Source organism: Lactuca serriola, chromosome 7 (assembly GCF_051521515.1).
Source record: "Lactuca serriola cultivar US96UC23 chromosome 7, Lser_US96UC23_V15, whole genome shotgun sequence".
NCBI classification, from domain to species: domain Eukaryota; kingdom Viridiplantae; phylum Streptophyta; class Magnoliopsida; order Asterales; family Asteraceae; genus Lactuca; species Lactuca serriola.
Window position 1 is genome coordinate 136,797,674 of NC_136414.1, and position 17,283 is coordinate 136,814,956.

At 37.0% G+C, this 17,283-nt stretch overlaps 2 protein-coding genes across 2 annotated transcripts; both read left to right on the top strand.

The window, feature by feature from the left end:
• Positions 1-8,184: 8,184 nt before the first annotated feature.
• On the top strand, positions 8,185-11,250 carry LOC145061080 (serine hydroxymethyltransferase 6-like). The gene is made up of 4 exons (XM_079008449.1): positions 8,185-9,724; positions 10,125-10,530; positions 10,612-10,713; positions 10,799-11,250. The coding sequence occupies exons 1-4, from the start codon at positions 8,600-8,602 to the stop codon at positions 11,020-11,022; spliced, it is 1,857 nt and encodes a 618-aa protein (XP_078864575.1). The 5' UTR covers positions 8,185-8,599; the 3' UTR covers positions 11,023-11,250.
• Positions 11,251-11,383: 133 nt separating this feature from the next.
• LOC145061081 (uncharacterized) lies at positions 11,384-13,269 on the top strand. The gene is made up of 2 exons (XM_079008450.1): positions 11,384-12,674; positions 12,761-13,269. The coding sequence occupies exons 1-2, from the start codon at positions 12,567-12,569 to the stop codon at positions 13,214-13,216; spliced, it is 564 nt and encodes a 187-aa protein (XP_078864576.1). The 5' UTR covers positions 11,384-12,566; the 3' UTR covers positions 13,217-13,269.
• The last annotated feature ends 4,014 nt before the right edge of the window (positions 13,270-17,283 follow it).

Sequence of the window (17,283 nt, forward strand, 5' to 3'; positions counted from 1 at the left end):
TTGTTAAAAGATTATTACGTGTTAATGATAATTATTTGCTGTTAATTATTAAGTAAATTAAGTTGTATGAACATCTGCTTGATTGCTTGTTGCTTATGATTTTGATGACCATCAAGATTATAAGTCTAGGAATAACGAATGTGAAACTAGGATTAACTTGGAAATAAGTAAGTTAACGTGTGAGCCTTGTTTGATGACCATCAACAAGAGGTTAAATTGAATTAGTAATTTGATTAACTATATTTACAAGTCTTGCTTGATACGAGCTGAACACTAGGAAGCATGTTAGTTTAATCAATTGATCACTGTTTGAATTGACTTGTTTGCTAAAGGATTAGTTATAGTGAACGCGGATCTAATCATTTTAGGAATCGGTGAACATGAATAAATGAATTTGTGTATGCAACTGTCTATGTTTTTAAGGTGTAATTAATATAAACCAAAGTGCCTGAAGAGATTTGTTTTCCTGTTGGTTTATCGAGAGTTGTTAATTAATTGTTTATTTGAGAATTATTAAATTACTTCTTCTTGACCTGTAACCTATAATCAAACATTCTAAATTAATTCACCACCGTTCCCTGTGATCGACACTCGACTTACCTAAGCTATACTGTAATCTGACTAGGTACACTGCCTATAAGTGCATAGTTAGTCTAAGTTTGTTAGGTTATAAATATTAAAATTAGTGGATACTTTTGTGCACATCAGTGTGCATCATAGTTGTACATAACTAAAATTCTATAGCTTGAGAATGTTTGCTTTAGCCTTATTTCATGTTATTTGTTTGGTTGTGGGCTTAAGGTAGAATCAAGTATTCGACTGTCTATGGAATCCAATATTATGTATGATTAGCATGCACGAGCGGTTGCAGGGTTGGTGGAAGTTTCATGAGTGCGTATGTGAGCAGCCGGCCAGATGAGGAATGATTAGCCACTCTCAAGAGAGTGAGTATATGATGTATGTGTATCCTAGTTGTGGGTTTGTTTTTGGGTAGTTTGTGATGATCTATTGATACAAATACAGGTAGGTGTGGAAGGTAGTATGGGCTCGTACTACTGAAAGCATAGGACCCGTACGTGTATCAAGTAAGTCACAAACCCCGAGGGTTTAGTTCTCTGTGATGATTGTAATAGTATGAATTGTGGCATTTTTGATATATTTTGGTTCATTTTCAGTATGGTGTTCACGAGAGGATGTGGTTCTGGAGTTGGTGGCCAAGAGCCAGGATTGACAGATAACATCCGTGAGTCGATTGCAATTGAGGTAGCTGCTGCTGGTTTTTGGGTTTATCAAGACCGCTATGATTGAGTTGTTTAATGAGCGATATGCCGTCGTGGTTAAGGCTGCTGCTACAACCACCTCATCCGTCACTGCTGCGGGAGGCCTATGCGGAGGTTTATTTCAGTACTGGGACTTCAGCAACCCGAAGCCCCCCGGGTCAAGGACTCGATTGTGGCTATGAAATGGATTTATGATATGGAGGGTTGCTTCTTTACTTGTCCTGTCCGAAGGACTGGAAGGTCAGGTGTGCCATGAACCTCCTTCGATTGGGCACGAAGGACTGCTGGAACCTGATGACTTGTTCCTACACTCCTGAACAGTTGATTGTTGTTACTTGGGAGCAATTCTATGAGATGTTTCACCCAAGGTATTTCCCTCTGGTAGAGAGGGAGAGGTTGGCCTGAGAGTATTTGGATTTGAGGTAGACGACAAAGGCGGTGACGAAGATCAGCAAGATGTTTACTGAGAGGGCTCTATTCTGTCCCGAGTTTGCTGCATCGAAGTAGGCCCAGATGACTCGATACTTAAGCATGCTCATTTGGTAGTTGGTGTCTACCTAGCGTTACAATACCCTCACCGAGCTTCAGTATGCCGTGAGGAGGCAAGAGGTTGGGATAAAGACCCAAACGAGGGAGCAACGTCAATATCTCATTTAGTCATAGCCTGTAGCGAAGCGGTTCAAGCCCGTTGATTCATGATCCGGGGGACAGAGAGGTCGTACTTGTGGCAAGTGCACCAAGGATGTTACATGCACATTATACGCATGATAAAAATAATTTTGTAACACAACCTCACCGCCTGCTACGTAAGAATGTATGCGCAAAACTAAAAAGTCATAAGCAACACCGAATACTGGAGGGGGAGGGGGTTGTTGATCTGGTATCAACCTTCTTCTTTGCTCTTTGCTTTGGCTTTGGTGTCATGTGTAACTAAAACATTTCTCAAACATTTATATCATTCTTTTATGAATATTCGACTAAAAAAAATTCTTTCCATATTAGCTTTTAATGTATACCTGCGTGAAAGGAGTACACATAAACTTTGATGGATTACGAAGCCTAGGTCCATCGGGTGTAGCTTCATTATCATCAAAGTGATTTGTAGTCCCTACAATTATTACCTCGTCGTCTACCACCTACATTAATATGTTATAATTATTAATAAAATCTACGTATTTATTAACAAATTATATCATAAATATAACGTATAATAACCTTTTCAGCTTCATTATCATCCGAATCCAAAACATCCTCATCAAACTGATTTGTACTTTATCACTGTTCATCTAACGCCTCTTCATCAAACACCTACATTAATACGTTATAATTACTAATAAAACATACATATTTATTAACAAAATTATATCATATATATAAGGTATCATAACCTTTTTAGCTTCATTTTCATAAAAAATTCATCATCGAATTGATTTCTAGTCCTCCCCTTTCATCTAAAACCTACATTAATACCTTTAAATTATTAATAAAATATACATATTTATTAACAAATTATATTGTAAATATAGGGTATCACTAACATTTACATCAAAAGAATAATTTCTTTGAAACTTTTCTGGTTCATAAAAATTTATGTTGTTCCATATACTTTTGTCATTCACTTCTTCCACGTTTACGTCGGTGCGTTTTCGATTCAAATACATCTCTTGTTCGAGTGCAATTAACCGCTTCGACAACTCTTCTAAACTTGGTTTCCTACTTTATCCTGCTCTATCGTGGGATCGGCCACTAGATGATAAACGACACGAAGATTCGCCTTGCCTCCTAAAATGCTTCCATATTGGGGATGGAACTGAAGGCGGTTCATCATACACATACTCTTGACATGACATATAATAAGAAGATCTTCTCTCCTCATCGCTCGATGTCATGCTATGTCTTGGTCTTCGTCCCTCAAACAAATTAACATATGTATAATGTTAGTAAAAAGTTCAAACAAAATATTGAAAAAAAAATATACAAACCCGTGTCACATCGAAAATCTTGTTCACATCAACCCATTTTAATTTTTTGGTTGCACTCCAACGCTTTATCTGATGTGTAGCTTTGTTTCTACGTAACACATAAACACTTCGAACAGATAGAAGCATCTCATAGATCCATATCTATAATTTTAACAATTATATTAATAACAATTATTAACAACTAACATACTTGTTATATTTTATAAATATATAATTCTATATATGTATACCTTGAATGGCGCCGTAAATCCTGACACCGAGTATTTGAAAGTTTGACAAGGCTCATGTAGTGATAAATATTTATTGATTTTGTTTCATGTATCCTCAAGATTATCGTAGGTGAACTCCCACAAGTAACTACCCTAAGCAAAACTACAATATAAAACTTTTAATTAGAATAAACATTACCATAGAAAATTTAACTTCCATAAATTTTACGCCAAATTTAAACTTTTCAATCATAAATAAAAACCAAATAGCATTGTTTACAAAATGTTTTCAAAGCATTATCCATCAGAGTGTCCCAAAAATCATAACATAAGGATGAGGAGCGGTACGGTCACGCCTTCGCCTTTCCATGATCTCCTGAAGTACCTGAAACAATAAACTGAAAACTATAAGCCCGAGGGCTTAGTGAGCTACCCCCAAAATACCAATACCACACTGACAATACCATATTAGTAATAATCAATCAATCAATATGCATATTGGGCCATCGGCCTGACTGGACCGCCCTACAGGGCCTACAGTCTATCTGGATCTATCCCAAGCCTTCGACATGACTGGTCTGCCACATGGGCCTACAGTCTCCCCGGACCACTCATAGGGTGGGTTGGCCTACAGCACAAAGCAGGACCGCCTCAACCCAACCAACAAGCAAATACTATGTGCGCGTAACTATCATATACTGGCATATATAAACATCAAGCATATTTATCACTGGTCATTAATCATAGAACTCTCTCGTAACTAGAGTACCGACCTAGCAGGTCACTAACATACCAATCCCTACGGGTCATAAGAGCATAGCATACTGTCTACCCCTAATTCCGATATAACAAATCATAACCACATATAGCATACCATAACAATAACAACTAAAGGGCTGACCTTGGTGTCGTAGACCCTATCGATATAGTGAGGATAACACACCTCGCAGATGTCGACTTGGAAGGTAAGCTCCAACTCTCGTATCACTTGACACAGGCTCCACCACCTATCACACAATATGCTTGTAAGTCCTTAACCTTATAGGGTACTCCATAACCCACTAGTCAACCTCTGATCAAAGTCAAAGTCCTCAGTCAAGGTCAACAGTCCATTTTGACCTCGACTCGCCGAGTACCCTCGGATACTCGCCGAGTTCCTTGAAGCACATTCCCAACTTGCTGAGTCATTAGGGTGATTCGTTGAGTTCCTTCGATTCTCGATCCAACTTTAAGGCCACCCGTCGAGTTCCCTCCTTGCAACTCGACAGATACACACGCATACATATCCAAGAGAAAATTCATTCGACTCGCCGAGTTGTTCTTCAACTCGTCGAGTCTATGGCAATAATCATCGGACTCACCGAGTTGTACATCTAACTCGTCGAGTTCACGGTCATCTTCATGTGACACGCCGAGTAAACCTTGCGACTCGCCGAGTCCGTTCAGTCCTTTTTCCATACATACCTATTTTGAGCCATGCAGCGGCTCGAACTCACAGATCTAAGCTTCTTGGGCATGCTTATCACGTAAAGTTGCAAACTTTACGTGCATACATGGCTTTAATTGCTTTAAATGCTAAATCTAAGCTCTTAATGGGGCTTCATGCCCAAGAGGGACCTCAATCACGACCAAAACTGTAACTTTATGCTTCTAGAATCCGAAGAGGGTCCAGATCTGAAGTTACAACTTTTGATCTAGCCCATAGCTCATCATACCAACTTGATATTCCAATAAAACCCTAAAGCTCAACCAATAGAGGAGATCTATAAGGAAAATGATGGTTTAGGTACCTCTGGAAGATGATATCTGAGATGAATGTTTATTTCCACACTCTAATTGCTCCAATCTCCTTCTCCTCCAAGTTTTCTCCTTCCAAAAATCCTCTTTTCAAGCTTCAACACATACACAAGGCACACACACACACACGAATAAGGGCTCTCAAGGACTCTTTAGAACTGTAAAGAGGTCCGAGGGAGGCTAAGGTCCCTTTAAATAGGGGTAAAAACCCCGGGATTTAGGGTTTCATCTGCCAGCTCCTACTCGCCGAGTCCCCATATGGACTCGTCGAGTAGGTCACTTAACACGCGATCCCACCCCGCTGCTACTCGACGAGTAGGGCAATCAACTCGTCGAGTAGAGCTTAACCCAATACATCTTATTTAAACAATACCTGAGAATCGAGGCGTTACAGAAAATATAAAACTTTCAAATTCGAAAAATAATACATGTTCCGCCTATCCAAGTTCTCAGAAAAAAAAACTAGTCTTGTGGCACACAATCATTTGCTTTCTTCCCCCAAAACCCTTCACACAACAAGTATATGATACATACTCTAACCGCATCATCGTCGGTAGCTGCTAAAAAGGGATGATTTAAAATAAAACTTTTCATATCACAAAATTTTCACCGAATTATTTGTAGGGGTGAGCAAACCCGAACCAAGAAACCGGGAAACCGATCAAAACCGACGAAACCGAAACTGATAAAACCGAAACTGAAGCAAAACCGACGGTTAGGGTTTCAAATTTTTAAAAACCGAAAAATCGGGTTCGGTTTCGGTTTTTGCCTAGAAACCGACCTACCCAACCCGAGAAACCGACTCAATGGTTGAGTGCCATGTTTTTTTATATGTAATCATAAGAATATATATATCTAAGGCGCGAATTAGATATACAAACACACTCTTGGCCCAGCGGTTGAGCGCCTTCCCCTTGAACATTATGTCAAGGGTTCGAATCATGCTGCTTGCCAAAGTTTTCCCTAAGTTTTCTATTTTAATTTGCAATTTGATCTATCCCACATCGATGGGTGTATGAAAGTTGCGCATGTTTCACCCTTAATATAAGGAATCGTTAACCTTTATCAAGCCTCAAATCAGTTTAATTGGGATTATCATTGGGTTCGGATTTAAACCCGGAACCGACCCATGAAGAAATTGAAAACCGACAAACCGAACCGACGGTTTGGGTTCATGGTTCGGTTTTTATATTTTTGAAAACCGATTTTATTGGGTTGGGTTCGGTTTTAGGTCAAAACCGACCCAAACCGACCCATGCTCACCCCTAATTATTTGTGTGGTTCGGAAAGAGACGTTCCCATAGTAAACATCTTTTTTGACTACTAATTTTTTTTTCTGACACTTTTTTCCAATCATTTTTGGATAAACTCCAAAATTAAATCCGATTATCAAAAAAGACTCTTCGGGGCCATAAACCATTTTAGTATCTCTCACTTTGAAATACAGCCGCTTTATGCCGTCCGGATATACTACTGCGTCTGGCCGTAACTGATTATGAAGAAATATTTTATGAAATAGAAATCTGACCCCTTGTAATTGAGGGACGTCCAACAAATAACCAAACACGGTGCTTCAAAATATTTCCCGTCACACACCATGCAATACTTCAAATACTTGCCATATGTAGAGGTGGCAAGTCGTGTCGTGCCGGGTTCGTGTCATGTCGAAACACTAAACGGGTTGAAAGTGCATGACCCTAACCCGACCAATTTAATTAACATGTTGTGTCGTGTCAACCCGTTTATTTTCGTGTCGAGTTCGTGTCGGGTTCGGGTTAGGGCTATACCTTGAAATATGTTGTGTCATGTGAGGTTAAAAGATTAAGCATGTTGAAAGAGTAGGAGTTGGGTAGGCGGAAAGGAAAAACTAATAGTTTGGAGGCAGAATAGATGAAGTCATAACAAGTTCAGATGACAGAACTAAAAAAGTGAGAGTTGGGGAGGCGGATGACAAGGTCATGAGGATGTGAGAGTGGTGAAAAAGACTGGGTAGTTTGGGAGAGAATGAGAAAACTGAAATGAAGTCTTGATCTAGACGGCTAAGTCATTTCAACATTACAAAACAATTCAATTTGAAGGTTTTCTTTTGCTTATGGTTTTGGTTTTGTATCTTTCTAGATTATTTAAATAATTCAAAAAACATGCATATAAATAAACGGATCATTTTCGAGTCATATTCGAGTTGAAATTTTCAATCCTAACCTTACCCATTTAATTTTCGTGTCGTGTCGTGTCAACCCGTTTATTTAAACGAGTTGAAATATCTTACCCAAACCCGTTTATTTTGTGTCGGGTTCGTGTCAGGTTTCGTGTCGTGTCAATTATTGCCACCTCTAGCCATATGTTAAAATTGATAAATGATGACTAAAACACAAAATAGGTAAAGATTTTACCATATTGCTGGGATTGTTTACGAAATCATCCATTGTTTTTCAAGGAGAGAACTCTTCAAAGAAAAAGTGTGAAAAATGAAGCAAAAAAAAATAACGTTTTTATACTTGGAAAAATGTAATATCGCAGATATCCTTTAATCCGATAATTATTTTATAAAAAATAGTCAAAAAAAAAACTCAAATTACAAATTTAGCTATGAAAATTATAGAGCCCATAATAATCCATCTACGAACGTACAAGTCGTTAAAACATATATGTTTTAACGACTTGTACGTTATTATTATGGGCTCTATTTTCATAGCTAAATTTGTAATTTGAGTTTTTTTTTACTATTTTTTATAAAATAATTATCGGATTAAGCTATATTTATAATTACCTCAAAAAAAAAAAAAAATTTTAGGCATGAATCCTACCAGCTAGAAAATACCAGTCTACGTTATACGGGTACTCGATTTCCATTTTTATATTGCTTCTAATTTAATCTTTAATAAATGATCTAAACCACAAAGGGTATTCCAAGGTTCATATATCCACCTACACCCGATTCGACAAACCCAACTGCAGCGTGCGACGTGTCCAGATACATCCCCTCTGTGCCTGCTTCGTCAAACCAACGCCATTCCATCAATCCTCCCTCATCTTCTCTCTCTCTCAACCCTTCGCCGTGTGCAAGCAAAATTCATCGAAACCGTTTCATTTTCGTCCATCATCATCACGCTTCGATTGGTCTCCGGAAGGTACGCCGTACGCAACGTCGATTTCAAATCATTGGGGATTAGGGTTTTTGATTGTAATTTGATGGAACCCACAATCACTGGTTACTTTCTCCATTACTGTAATCGCTTCTTAGGTCTTGACTCTTGTTGCCGCTCTAGTTGTTGTCACTGTTAGGATTTGGTAAACAAACTTCATTTCTACGTTGTCTTATTACAAATCTATGGATTTGACCAGAGCTCACCAATCGAACCTATCGTTAGGGTTTGTACCTCACTCTTCGCATAGTAATCAAATAGCCAACGACACTGTATCCTTCCAGATCGATACGAGTTTTCGAAATCCTTCCAACCACCTTGTGTCCGGTGTTCCTCTTCAATTGATGGAGCAACAGACCACAACCGAGAGCAAAAACGTCGATTTGAATGAGAAGCACCAGCAAACGAACACGGGGAGCATGGATTTGAATGAGGAGAGCAGAGACGGAGGTGAAGACGACGGCGAAAGAGATGTTGAGGAGTTTCGGATTTTGGGGCATTCTATGTGCTTAAAAAGGCGAAGGGATAACAATACCCCCAGCTGCGCCACCACTGATTCAGCTTCATCTCAGACGTTGTCAAAACGGTGTCATACAGAGCAAAACAGGCATCCTCAAAGTCTTGAGTCGCGTAGACAAGCTGTTCGAGCATGGGGGAACCAGTCCCTTCAAGCTGCTGACCCTGATATATTTGACATATTGGAAAAAGAGAAGCATAGACAATACAAAGGGATTGAACTAATAGCCTCTGAAAATTTTGTTTGTAAAGCAGTTATGGAAGCTTTGGGGAGTCATGTCACAAACAAATATTCCGAAGGCATGCCAGGATCTAGATACTATACTGGAAACCAATACATAGATGAGATTGAAACTCTTTGTTGCCAACGAGCTTTAGTTGCATTTGGTCTTGATTCAGAGAGCTGGGGAGTAAATGTTCAACCCTATTCTTGTACATCTGCCAATTTTGCAGTGTATACTGGTTTGCTGTCGCCTGGTGATAGAATTATGGGGTTGGATACCCCTTCTGGAGGGAATACAAGTCATGGTTACTATACACCTAATGGAAAGAAAGTTTCAGGGGCTTCAATTTTCTTTGAAAGTCTTTCTTACAAGGTTAATCCACAAACAGGTATTATAGATTTTGAGAAGCTTGAAGAAAGGGCCCTGGATTTTCGCCCAAAGATTCTTATTTGTGGTGGGAGTTCATATCCTCGTGAATGGGATTATTCTAAATTTAGACAGATTGCTGACAAATGTGGTGCAGTCTTGATGTGTGACATGGCTCAAATCAGTGGTCTTATTGCTGCCAAGGTACATTCTTTTGTCACTAGGTGTGATTTTGATCACTATTTGAGTTTCATTTTGTGCTTTAAATTTGCCATAGTATCTTGTTTATGTGACAGCTATTACTTATGAAAAATTCGCATTAGCTTTTTGAGTTATTGTTTGAAAAGCTTTTAGCTTTAGACCCTTTTTTCCTAAAAAAGTCTTACTTTTTTTGTAAAGAAACATTAGCCGATTTTAGGGGCTTCTTTTAAAAAACAACATATGAGGGCTTTTCTAAAACCGACTGTTCTTATAACTTTAATTCAATTTATTATTATTATTATTATCATCTTACTTTTTGAAAAAATGATCTTTTTTCAACAATAACTCTAATTTTTTCTTTTAATTTTCATCTAAATTTATCTTTATGGTGAATGATTAACAGGAATGTGCTAGCCCTTTTGAATTTTGTGACATTGTGACTTCAACTACTCACAAAAGTCTTAGAGGCCCACGAGGGGGTATAATATTTTACAAAAAAGGTCCAAAACCGAGGAAAAGAGGAATGCTTCTGAATCAAGGTGATGGAAGTGACAAATATGAGTTTGAGGAAAAAATAAATTTTGCTGTATGCCCCGCACTTCAAGGTGGGCCCCACAATAATCACATTGCTGCCCTTGCAATTGCCCTGAAACAATTAGCCACTCCAGAATACAAAGATTACATGCAACAAGTGAAGAAAAATGCTCAAGCATTAGCTTCTGCTTTGTTGAGAAGAAATTGCAGACTTGTTACTGGAGGCACTGATAATCATTTGTTACTTTGGGATCTCAGAAATCTTGGATTACCAGGTATAAATTTTATTTTTAATTTGAATTTGGTGGTTTATAGAAATAGTAATAAACTAATACTACTCATGGTTTTTATTTCAGGTAAAAACTTTGAGAAAGTATGTGAGATGTGTCATATTACTGTTAACAAAATTGCCATATTCGATGATAATGGGACTCTAATTCCTGGTGGAGTAAGGATTGGTAAGTTTAAAAAGAATTAAAAAAAATTATATAATAGTAAGAATTGAAAGTGATGACGTGGATATTAATCAATAAACATGTTCAGGTACTCCTGCAATGACCTCACGAGGTTGTTTAGAATCAGATTTTGAGACAATGGCAGACTTTCTATGTAGAGCAGCTCAAATCACAAGTTCAGTTCAAAGGGAACATGGAAAAATGGTGAAATCTTTCATCAAAGGACTTGAAAACAACAAAGATATTATCGATCTTGGAGCTCAAGTTGAGAACTTTGCAATCCAATTTGCAATGCCAGGTCAAGACTTGTAGAAAAAAAAATATTATAATTCAGTTTGGTGGCACAATTTCTTGCATATTTTTTAGTTTAATGTTGCGTGGAAGAAAAAAAAACAAAAAAAGAAAAATGAAAAGTTCATGAGTAAGTAAACATACAGCTGGGGGTAGTAGGCTGGCATATATGAATATGATATATATATTTTTTGATTTTGACTTTTGATAAAATGGGAGATATAATATTGAATAGCATATTTTTTGGTATTATTGTGTTCAACTTGTATTTGTTTAGTTTTGTGTTCATATCTATTCTTGATGATTCTATTTCGTTCCTCGTTTCTTGTCATTGATTAATTGTGGGAATATCAAATTGGTACCAGAGGTAACAATGATATGATTTGCTCATTTTTTTTATTCATTTTGTTTCATTGAAATTTATGTTTGATTTATTGATCAGTTTACTTTTGTTTCAAGTTCCTTGTATTGCTTTTCGATGATCTCAAAAGCAAAACTAGAGTTACCAAGGATTGTATTTGATTAATATTGTAAGACCATCTACAATGGTTCTTTCAAATCAAATTGCCATGTGATATTGCAATTGATTATTAAGCTTTGGGAAGTGGGCTTCCTGGTGCCCTTGCCAAGGCGGCACTAGAGCCCTTATAGGGTTGCACACCACCCCCATCAAAGGCGCCAGAGGCACTTCCAAGGAATGCTTGCCATGGGCACAACAAGAGAGAGAGAGGAGAGAAAAACTTGGATGTTGGTTTTCGTGATTTTTTTTAAAAGTAAATCCCATCACAATTGTCAATAGCGAACATAGCGGTTGCTATAGCGAATAGCGTGGCGAAGCGGTCAATGACCGCTATGGAGTAAATAGCGACAGAAAGCGGCCAATTTAGCGATAGGGTTATTTTTTTTATTTTATTATTTTTTTTTAAAAAAAAGCTGGAATAAACGTATTAGGGTTGACGACTTGACGCTAACTCAAATCAAGTCTCGTTTGCTACTTCGCCTCCTGCCTCTACGCTTTGGACTTGCTCTGCCTCCGAATCGTTGCGTCCACCTCCAGCGAACCCCACTAGCAAACCCCTGCATTCTTCCGACGACTTCTCTGGCTTCGACCAACGTTTTCTCCTGCGACTTCAGGTCCGATTGGATAGAGCAAAAAAGGCGATTGCTCAGGCTTTCAAAAACAAAGAAGATAAGTATGCAGAAGTCTTCAAAATCATTGACAGGAGGTGGAATTGGCATCAACCTTTGCATGCTGCTGGGCATTACTTGAATCCGGCCCTATATTATGAAAATCCGAATGTGGAAAATGATGATGAAGTGATGAGTGGATTGATGTCGTGTATTCATAAATTAGCATTGAACGAGGACGAGGAGATGAAGATTCATGCTGGGCTCCCAATATATCGAAGTGCACAAGGGATCTTCGGGAACTCGATAGCGAAGAAAATGAGAGTAAAAATTGCACCAAGTAAATAATATAAAAATAATATACTTTGTATAATTATAATTTTTAACATATCTTTAATTCATTATATTATTTTGTTACTAAATTAGCGGAGTGGTGGATGCAATATGGAGCATCAGCCCCGACATTAAAAAAGTTTGCGGTCAAAGTGCTAAGTCTTACTTGTAGCTGGTCAGGTTGTGAGAGGAATTGGAGTGTATTTGAACATGTAAGTAACTCGGTTTTGTGAGTTTAAGTATATATATAATTAGATATACTTTGTATAATAATAAATTTTAACTTACTTTTATGTAGTTGCATTCTAAGAAAAGAAACCGGGTAGAGCAACAAAAGTTGAATGACCTTGTTTATATCAAGTATAATCGGGCTTTGAGAAGGAGGTACAATATGCGTGATACGATTGACCCAATTATATTGGACGATGCAAATGTTCTAGATCAGACTGAGTGGTTGATGGGAGGCGAAGAAGAGGAGGAAGATGCCCCGGTCTTTGAGGGTGAGAATTTAACATGGGGTCAAGTTGCAGATGCTGTTGGGGCATGTAGGCCACCTTATTCTCCAAGAAGCAGGAATAGGGGAGCTGTTGACAAGTCTGCATCGAGCTCCAGAGGAATATGTTTAATAGATGAGGATGATGACAATAACTTGGGTGAAGAAGAAAATGATGTAGCTGCTTATAGAGATTTTGAGCCTTCATCTGTTCAAGATCATGATGATGAGCCTGTCTATGAAGATCTAGATGATCTTTGATTTGGGTTTTTGAGTTTAGACCTGCCTTTTGTTATTTATGTTTAAAAACTAACTTCTAGCTGATTACAATCCGCTACAAATATGTCTAAAAAACTAATATGGTTAAGTTATTTAGCTAGTTTAATTGTTTGTTTGCTTATTTATTGGTTATAATAGCTACAATAGTTACATAATATATATTTTTTAATATTTTTATACCTATCACTAAATACGAAATAGCGGTCGCTATTTACCGTTATTCGCTACGTAGCTTATAGGTGGCCCGTCGCTATTTATCGCTATTCGCTATCGATAACTATGAATCCTATTAAACTTAGACACTAACACTTTCTATCTTTTTATAACTTGGATGCTAACATTCTTCGTGGCTTATGTGGTGTGACAACATGATAAACATGGGGAAAATGACTCTTTAGGGTAACTAACTGTTGCGTTTGTTTTCATTTGGTCATTTTCCTTTTTTTTTTGTACTCAATATACCATCAAACTTGTTGTTTGTGTTCACCATAACCCCTTTGATCGGCTTTTGACCTGGGATAGCCGGTTAAAGGGTTATGGTGAACACAAACAACAAGTTCGATGGTATATTGAGTACAAAAAAAAGGAAAGTGACCAAATGAGAACAAACGCAACAGTTGGTTACCCTCGATTCATTTTCCCTTTACTCATTACAACAAATTCCATGTCATTTCCTGCTGATATTAATGAATTTATGAGATTCATTCTTGCTTCTCTTCAAAACATAACCCACGAAAGAACATTATTCATACATGTATAACTTTGTAATCCACTTGAATATTTATTAGGAGAATCTTGACTAAGCAGGTGAATTTTATGACTACATTTACATTTCCAATCAAATGATTTATCGTATCATGGATTCTAGACAAGTATACAAACTAGTGGAATCACAAGTGTTTTTTTGAGTTTACTTAGCTTTAAGATCGAATTCATGGGATAAGATACAACATCAATATGTGTCATGCAACTTTTGCAGACACATCATTATAATATACCTTGAGGTAAACGTTTATGCTGATAAATATACCACTCATACACAGTCATATCCTTTTGCAGAGAAGTGTTGACAGCTAACCACAGTAAGCATAACATAGAACATGTTTTAACGAAGTTACCCCTTCGAAACACTCTTCATGTACGTTATGGCTAAAGAAGGTTGCAGTCTTTGATAATTTTGCAACTTTAATTCATTTAACTTTTCGGGAAAAATGACTTAGAAAGGTAACCAACTGTTGAGTTTGTTCTCATTTGGTCCCTTTCCTTTTTTTGTACTCAATATACCATCAAACATGTTGTTTGTGTTCACCATAGCCCTTTGACCGGCTTTCACATGTCAAAAGCTGGTCAAAAGGGTTATGGTGAACACAAACAACAAGTTCGATGGTATATTGAATACAAAAAAAGGAAAGAGACCAAATGAAAACAAACCCAACAGTTAGTTACCCTAAAGAGCCATTTCCCCGATAAACATGCTACAACTTTCTTCCCCTTATTGCAAGTCAAGCCAATTTTCCATTTCAATTGCAGCAAGGCTTGCAAACATTAATGGACGGGCTCTTTTAAACACACACACACACACACATATATATATATATATATATATATATATAATTTTAATTAATATAATAGAAATAAAACAATTTTAGTATAAATCAATAAAAATAAATATGTAAATATGATTAATGTATATATTAAGTTATTATTATATGATTTTTAGTTTTTAGTAACAGAGATATTAGTTAAATATATAAAATATTTGTTGATGAAGTGAACATTTTTGAAAGTTGATTATTGCAAATGATGATGTGATAAGTTTGAAAGATTAGTGAGATTGTATTGGTGTGGATGATCTAATTGTTTTAAATTGATTATAATTGGTATTAATAAGTCTGCTAATGAAATTAATATCAAGTTCTTTAACGGGTTGATTGAATGTTGGGCAACTGTCAAGATGATTGTGCGGGGGTCAAAGGACTTCAAGAAATTTACATTACATGATTTGTGTGGTTAATCGCGTGCTATAGTGTTTAGCAGTCCTCTATGAAATAGCGGTTGTGTAATTAGTGCCACGATTTACCTATATTTATTGTAATTATGGATAATATTGGCCAACTTGGTCAAAGTCAACGATCAATAATCAAAAAGTTAGTGGTCAACTTCTAGACAATTTACGCCTTGCGTACATGAAGCTCTACGTAGTGGAGGTAAAACGGGCACAAAAGGAGCTATGCGCAACGTAGATAAAACTACGCATTGCATAATACCCTGTTGTCCAACTTTTCCTATTAAGTGCTTAACACTAAAAGTTAACCCTCCAAACTTCAAGATCTATACTAGATGGACGTCTTAATGGATAAAGTCTCTGACTTTATCCAGTTACATGCATACAAAGAGCATTAATCCAAACCCTAGGTCCAAAAAGCCTTCTATTTGCTCAAAAGCCTATGCATGGATGAATGAGAGTAAATAAGATCTCATTTTTATGACTTAGCAACCCCAAGAACTGATGGGTTTTGAGCATTACAACATTCATATGTGCACATGCAACCCTAATTGCTTTGGATCTAGTTTTTTCTCAAGTTATACATGCAAACAAGATTTCCAAAGCAATAACCCTAATTCTAAGATACATAATCGAAACTAATAGGGTTTGGATCTTACCTTTCTTGTTATCTTGTAGTAACAAGTAATCCTTCTTCAATTCCTTGACCTTCGAAAGCCTAGTGCCCCAAGCGTTGCACTTCTAATGGAGTCAAAAACACCACAATCAAAGAATGAGGGAGAAGGAGGTAGAAATCGGCTAGGGTTTCTCTTGGGAAGCAGGTAGGTCGATTTCTAGAGGCCGGGGTTCCTTTTATAGTTGAGGCTGCTAGGGTTTTCAGCTAGAAACCCTAATTTCCTTACTTAGGCCCTAAGCAGTCCATGGACCCCCATATGATAGGCCTTGGACGAAAAATCTATGTGCTTGCCATATATTTTCGTCCACCCCTTTCAATAGAGTCTATCAGGCCAAAACTGCAACTATCTCTGCTTTACATAATAAGTCTCCATTCTTTTAATCAGTTCCTTTGATCACTAAATTAATTCTAAATTAATTTTTGACTAATACTAATTAAATAATATGATTACTAATTAATATATTATTCTTATAATATATCAATAAACCATTTATTAACCTCTTTCTCCAAAACTCATCTTGTCCTGTTGCTATGGTGAAGGAAACCCAAAAGGACCATGCTACAATCAAATCAAGTACATACCAATTATAGTTATGGGCTTAGATACCTAATCCAACAGTCTCCCACTTGGATTAGTCTAATAACTTGGATCAGTCTAATAACTATAACTACAAGTATGACTTCAAAATCTAATTAGCAATCATAGCTTTCAAAAGCCGCTGTCAAACTCTGACCTAGTCAACGACGCGTCCTTTAGATAAGTGATCATATAATCTTCTGTTCTACAAGATATCGTGTGGACAAAGACATGGAACAAAATCATTCTCAATGTCAAACAATATGTTTCCCGATTTCTGATTTGTTTGACAAGGAACTTAATTAAACACATCAATTTAGTCTTGACCGGGCCCGACACATAAGTCAATACAAAATCATCGAGGGGCCCAAGATATCGCTTTTCCCATTAGGGAAAAAGGAACAAATAAACTTTGACTTATATGTTTGTACTATTTACTCATCAAATCTTACACAACAATATGTTTTATTACATCAAGTTACTAATGCGTTTACATATTATCAATGCACAACCAACTCGTAAACAACAAATCATAAACAACAACTCATATATCTCGGTTTAAAGATTATACAATATTATTGTCTCACAATCACTCGTGATAAATTCCATGAAGTGATTCAAATGAACGTGAGTTTGATCCAATACTCAAATCCTATTTCAGGAGTACTCATGAATGTTGCATCAAACCTTTGCTATGTCTAAGCACTTAGACAATCTACAAACCAATTCATGACAGTCTTTCCCTATTACTTACTTCCAAAGTATGATCGACTGTGGATAATTTGAATAAT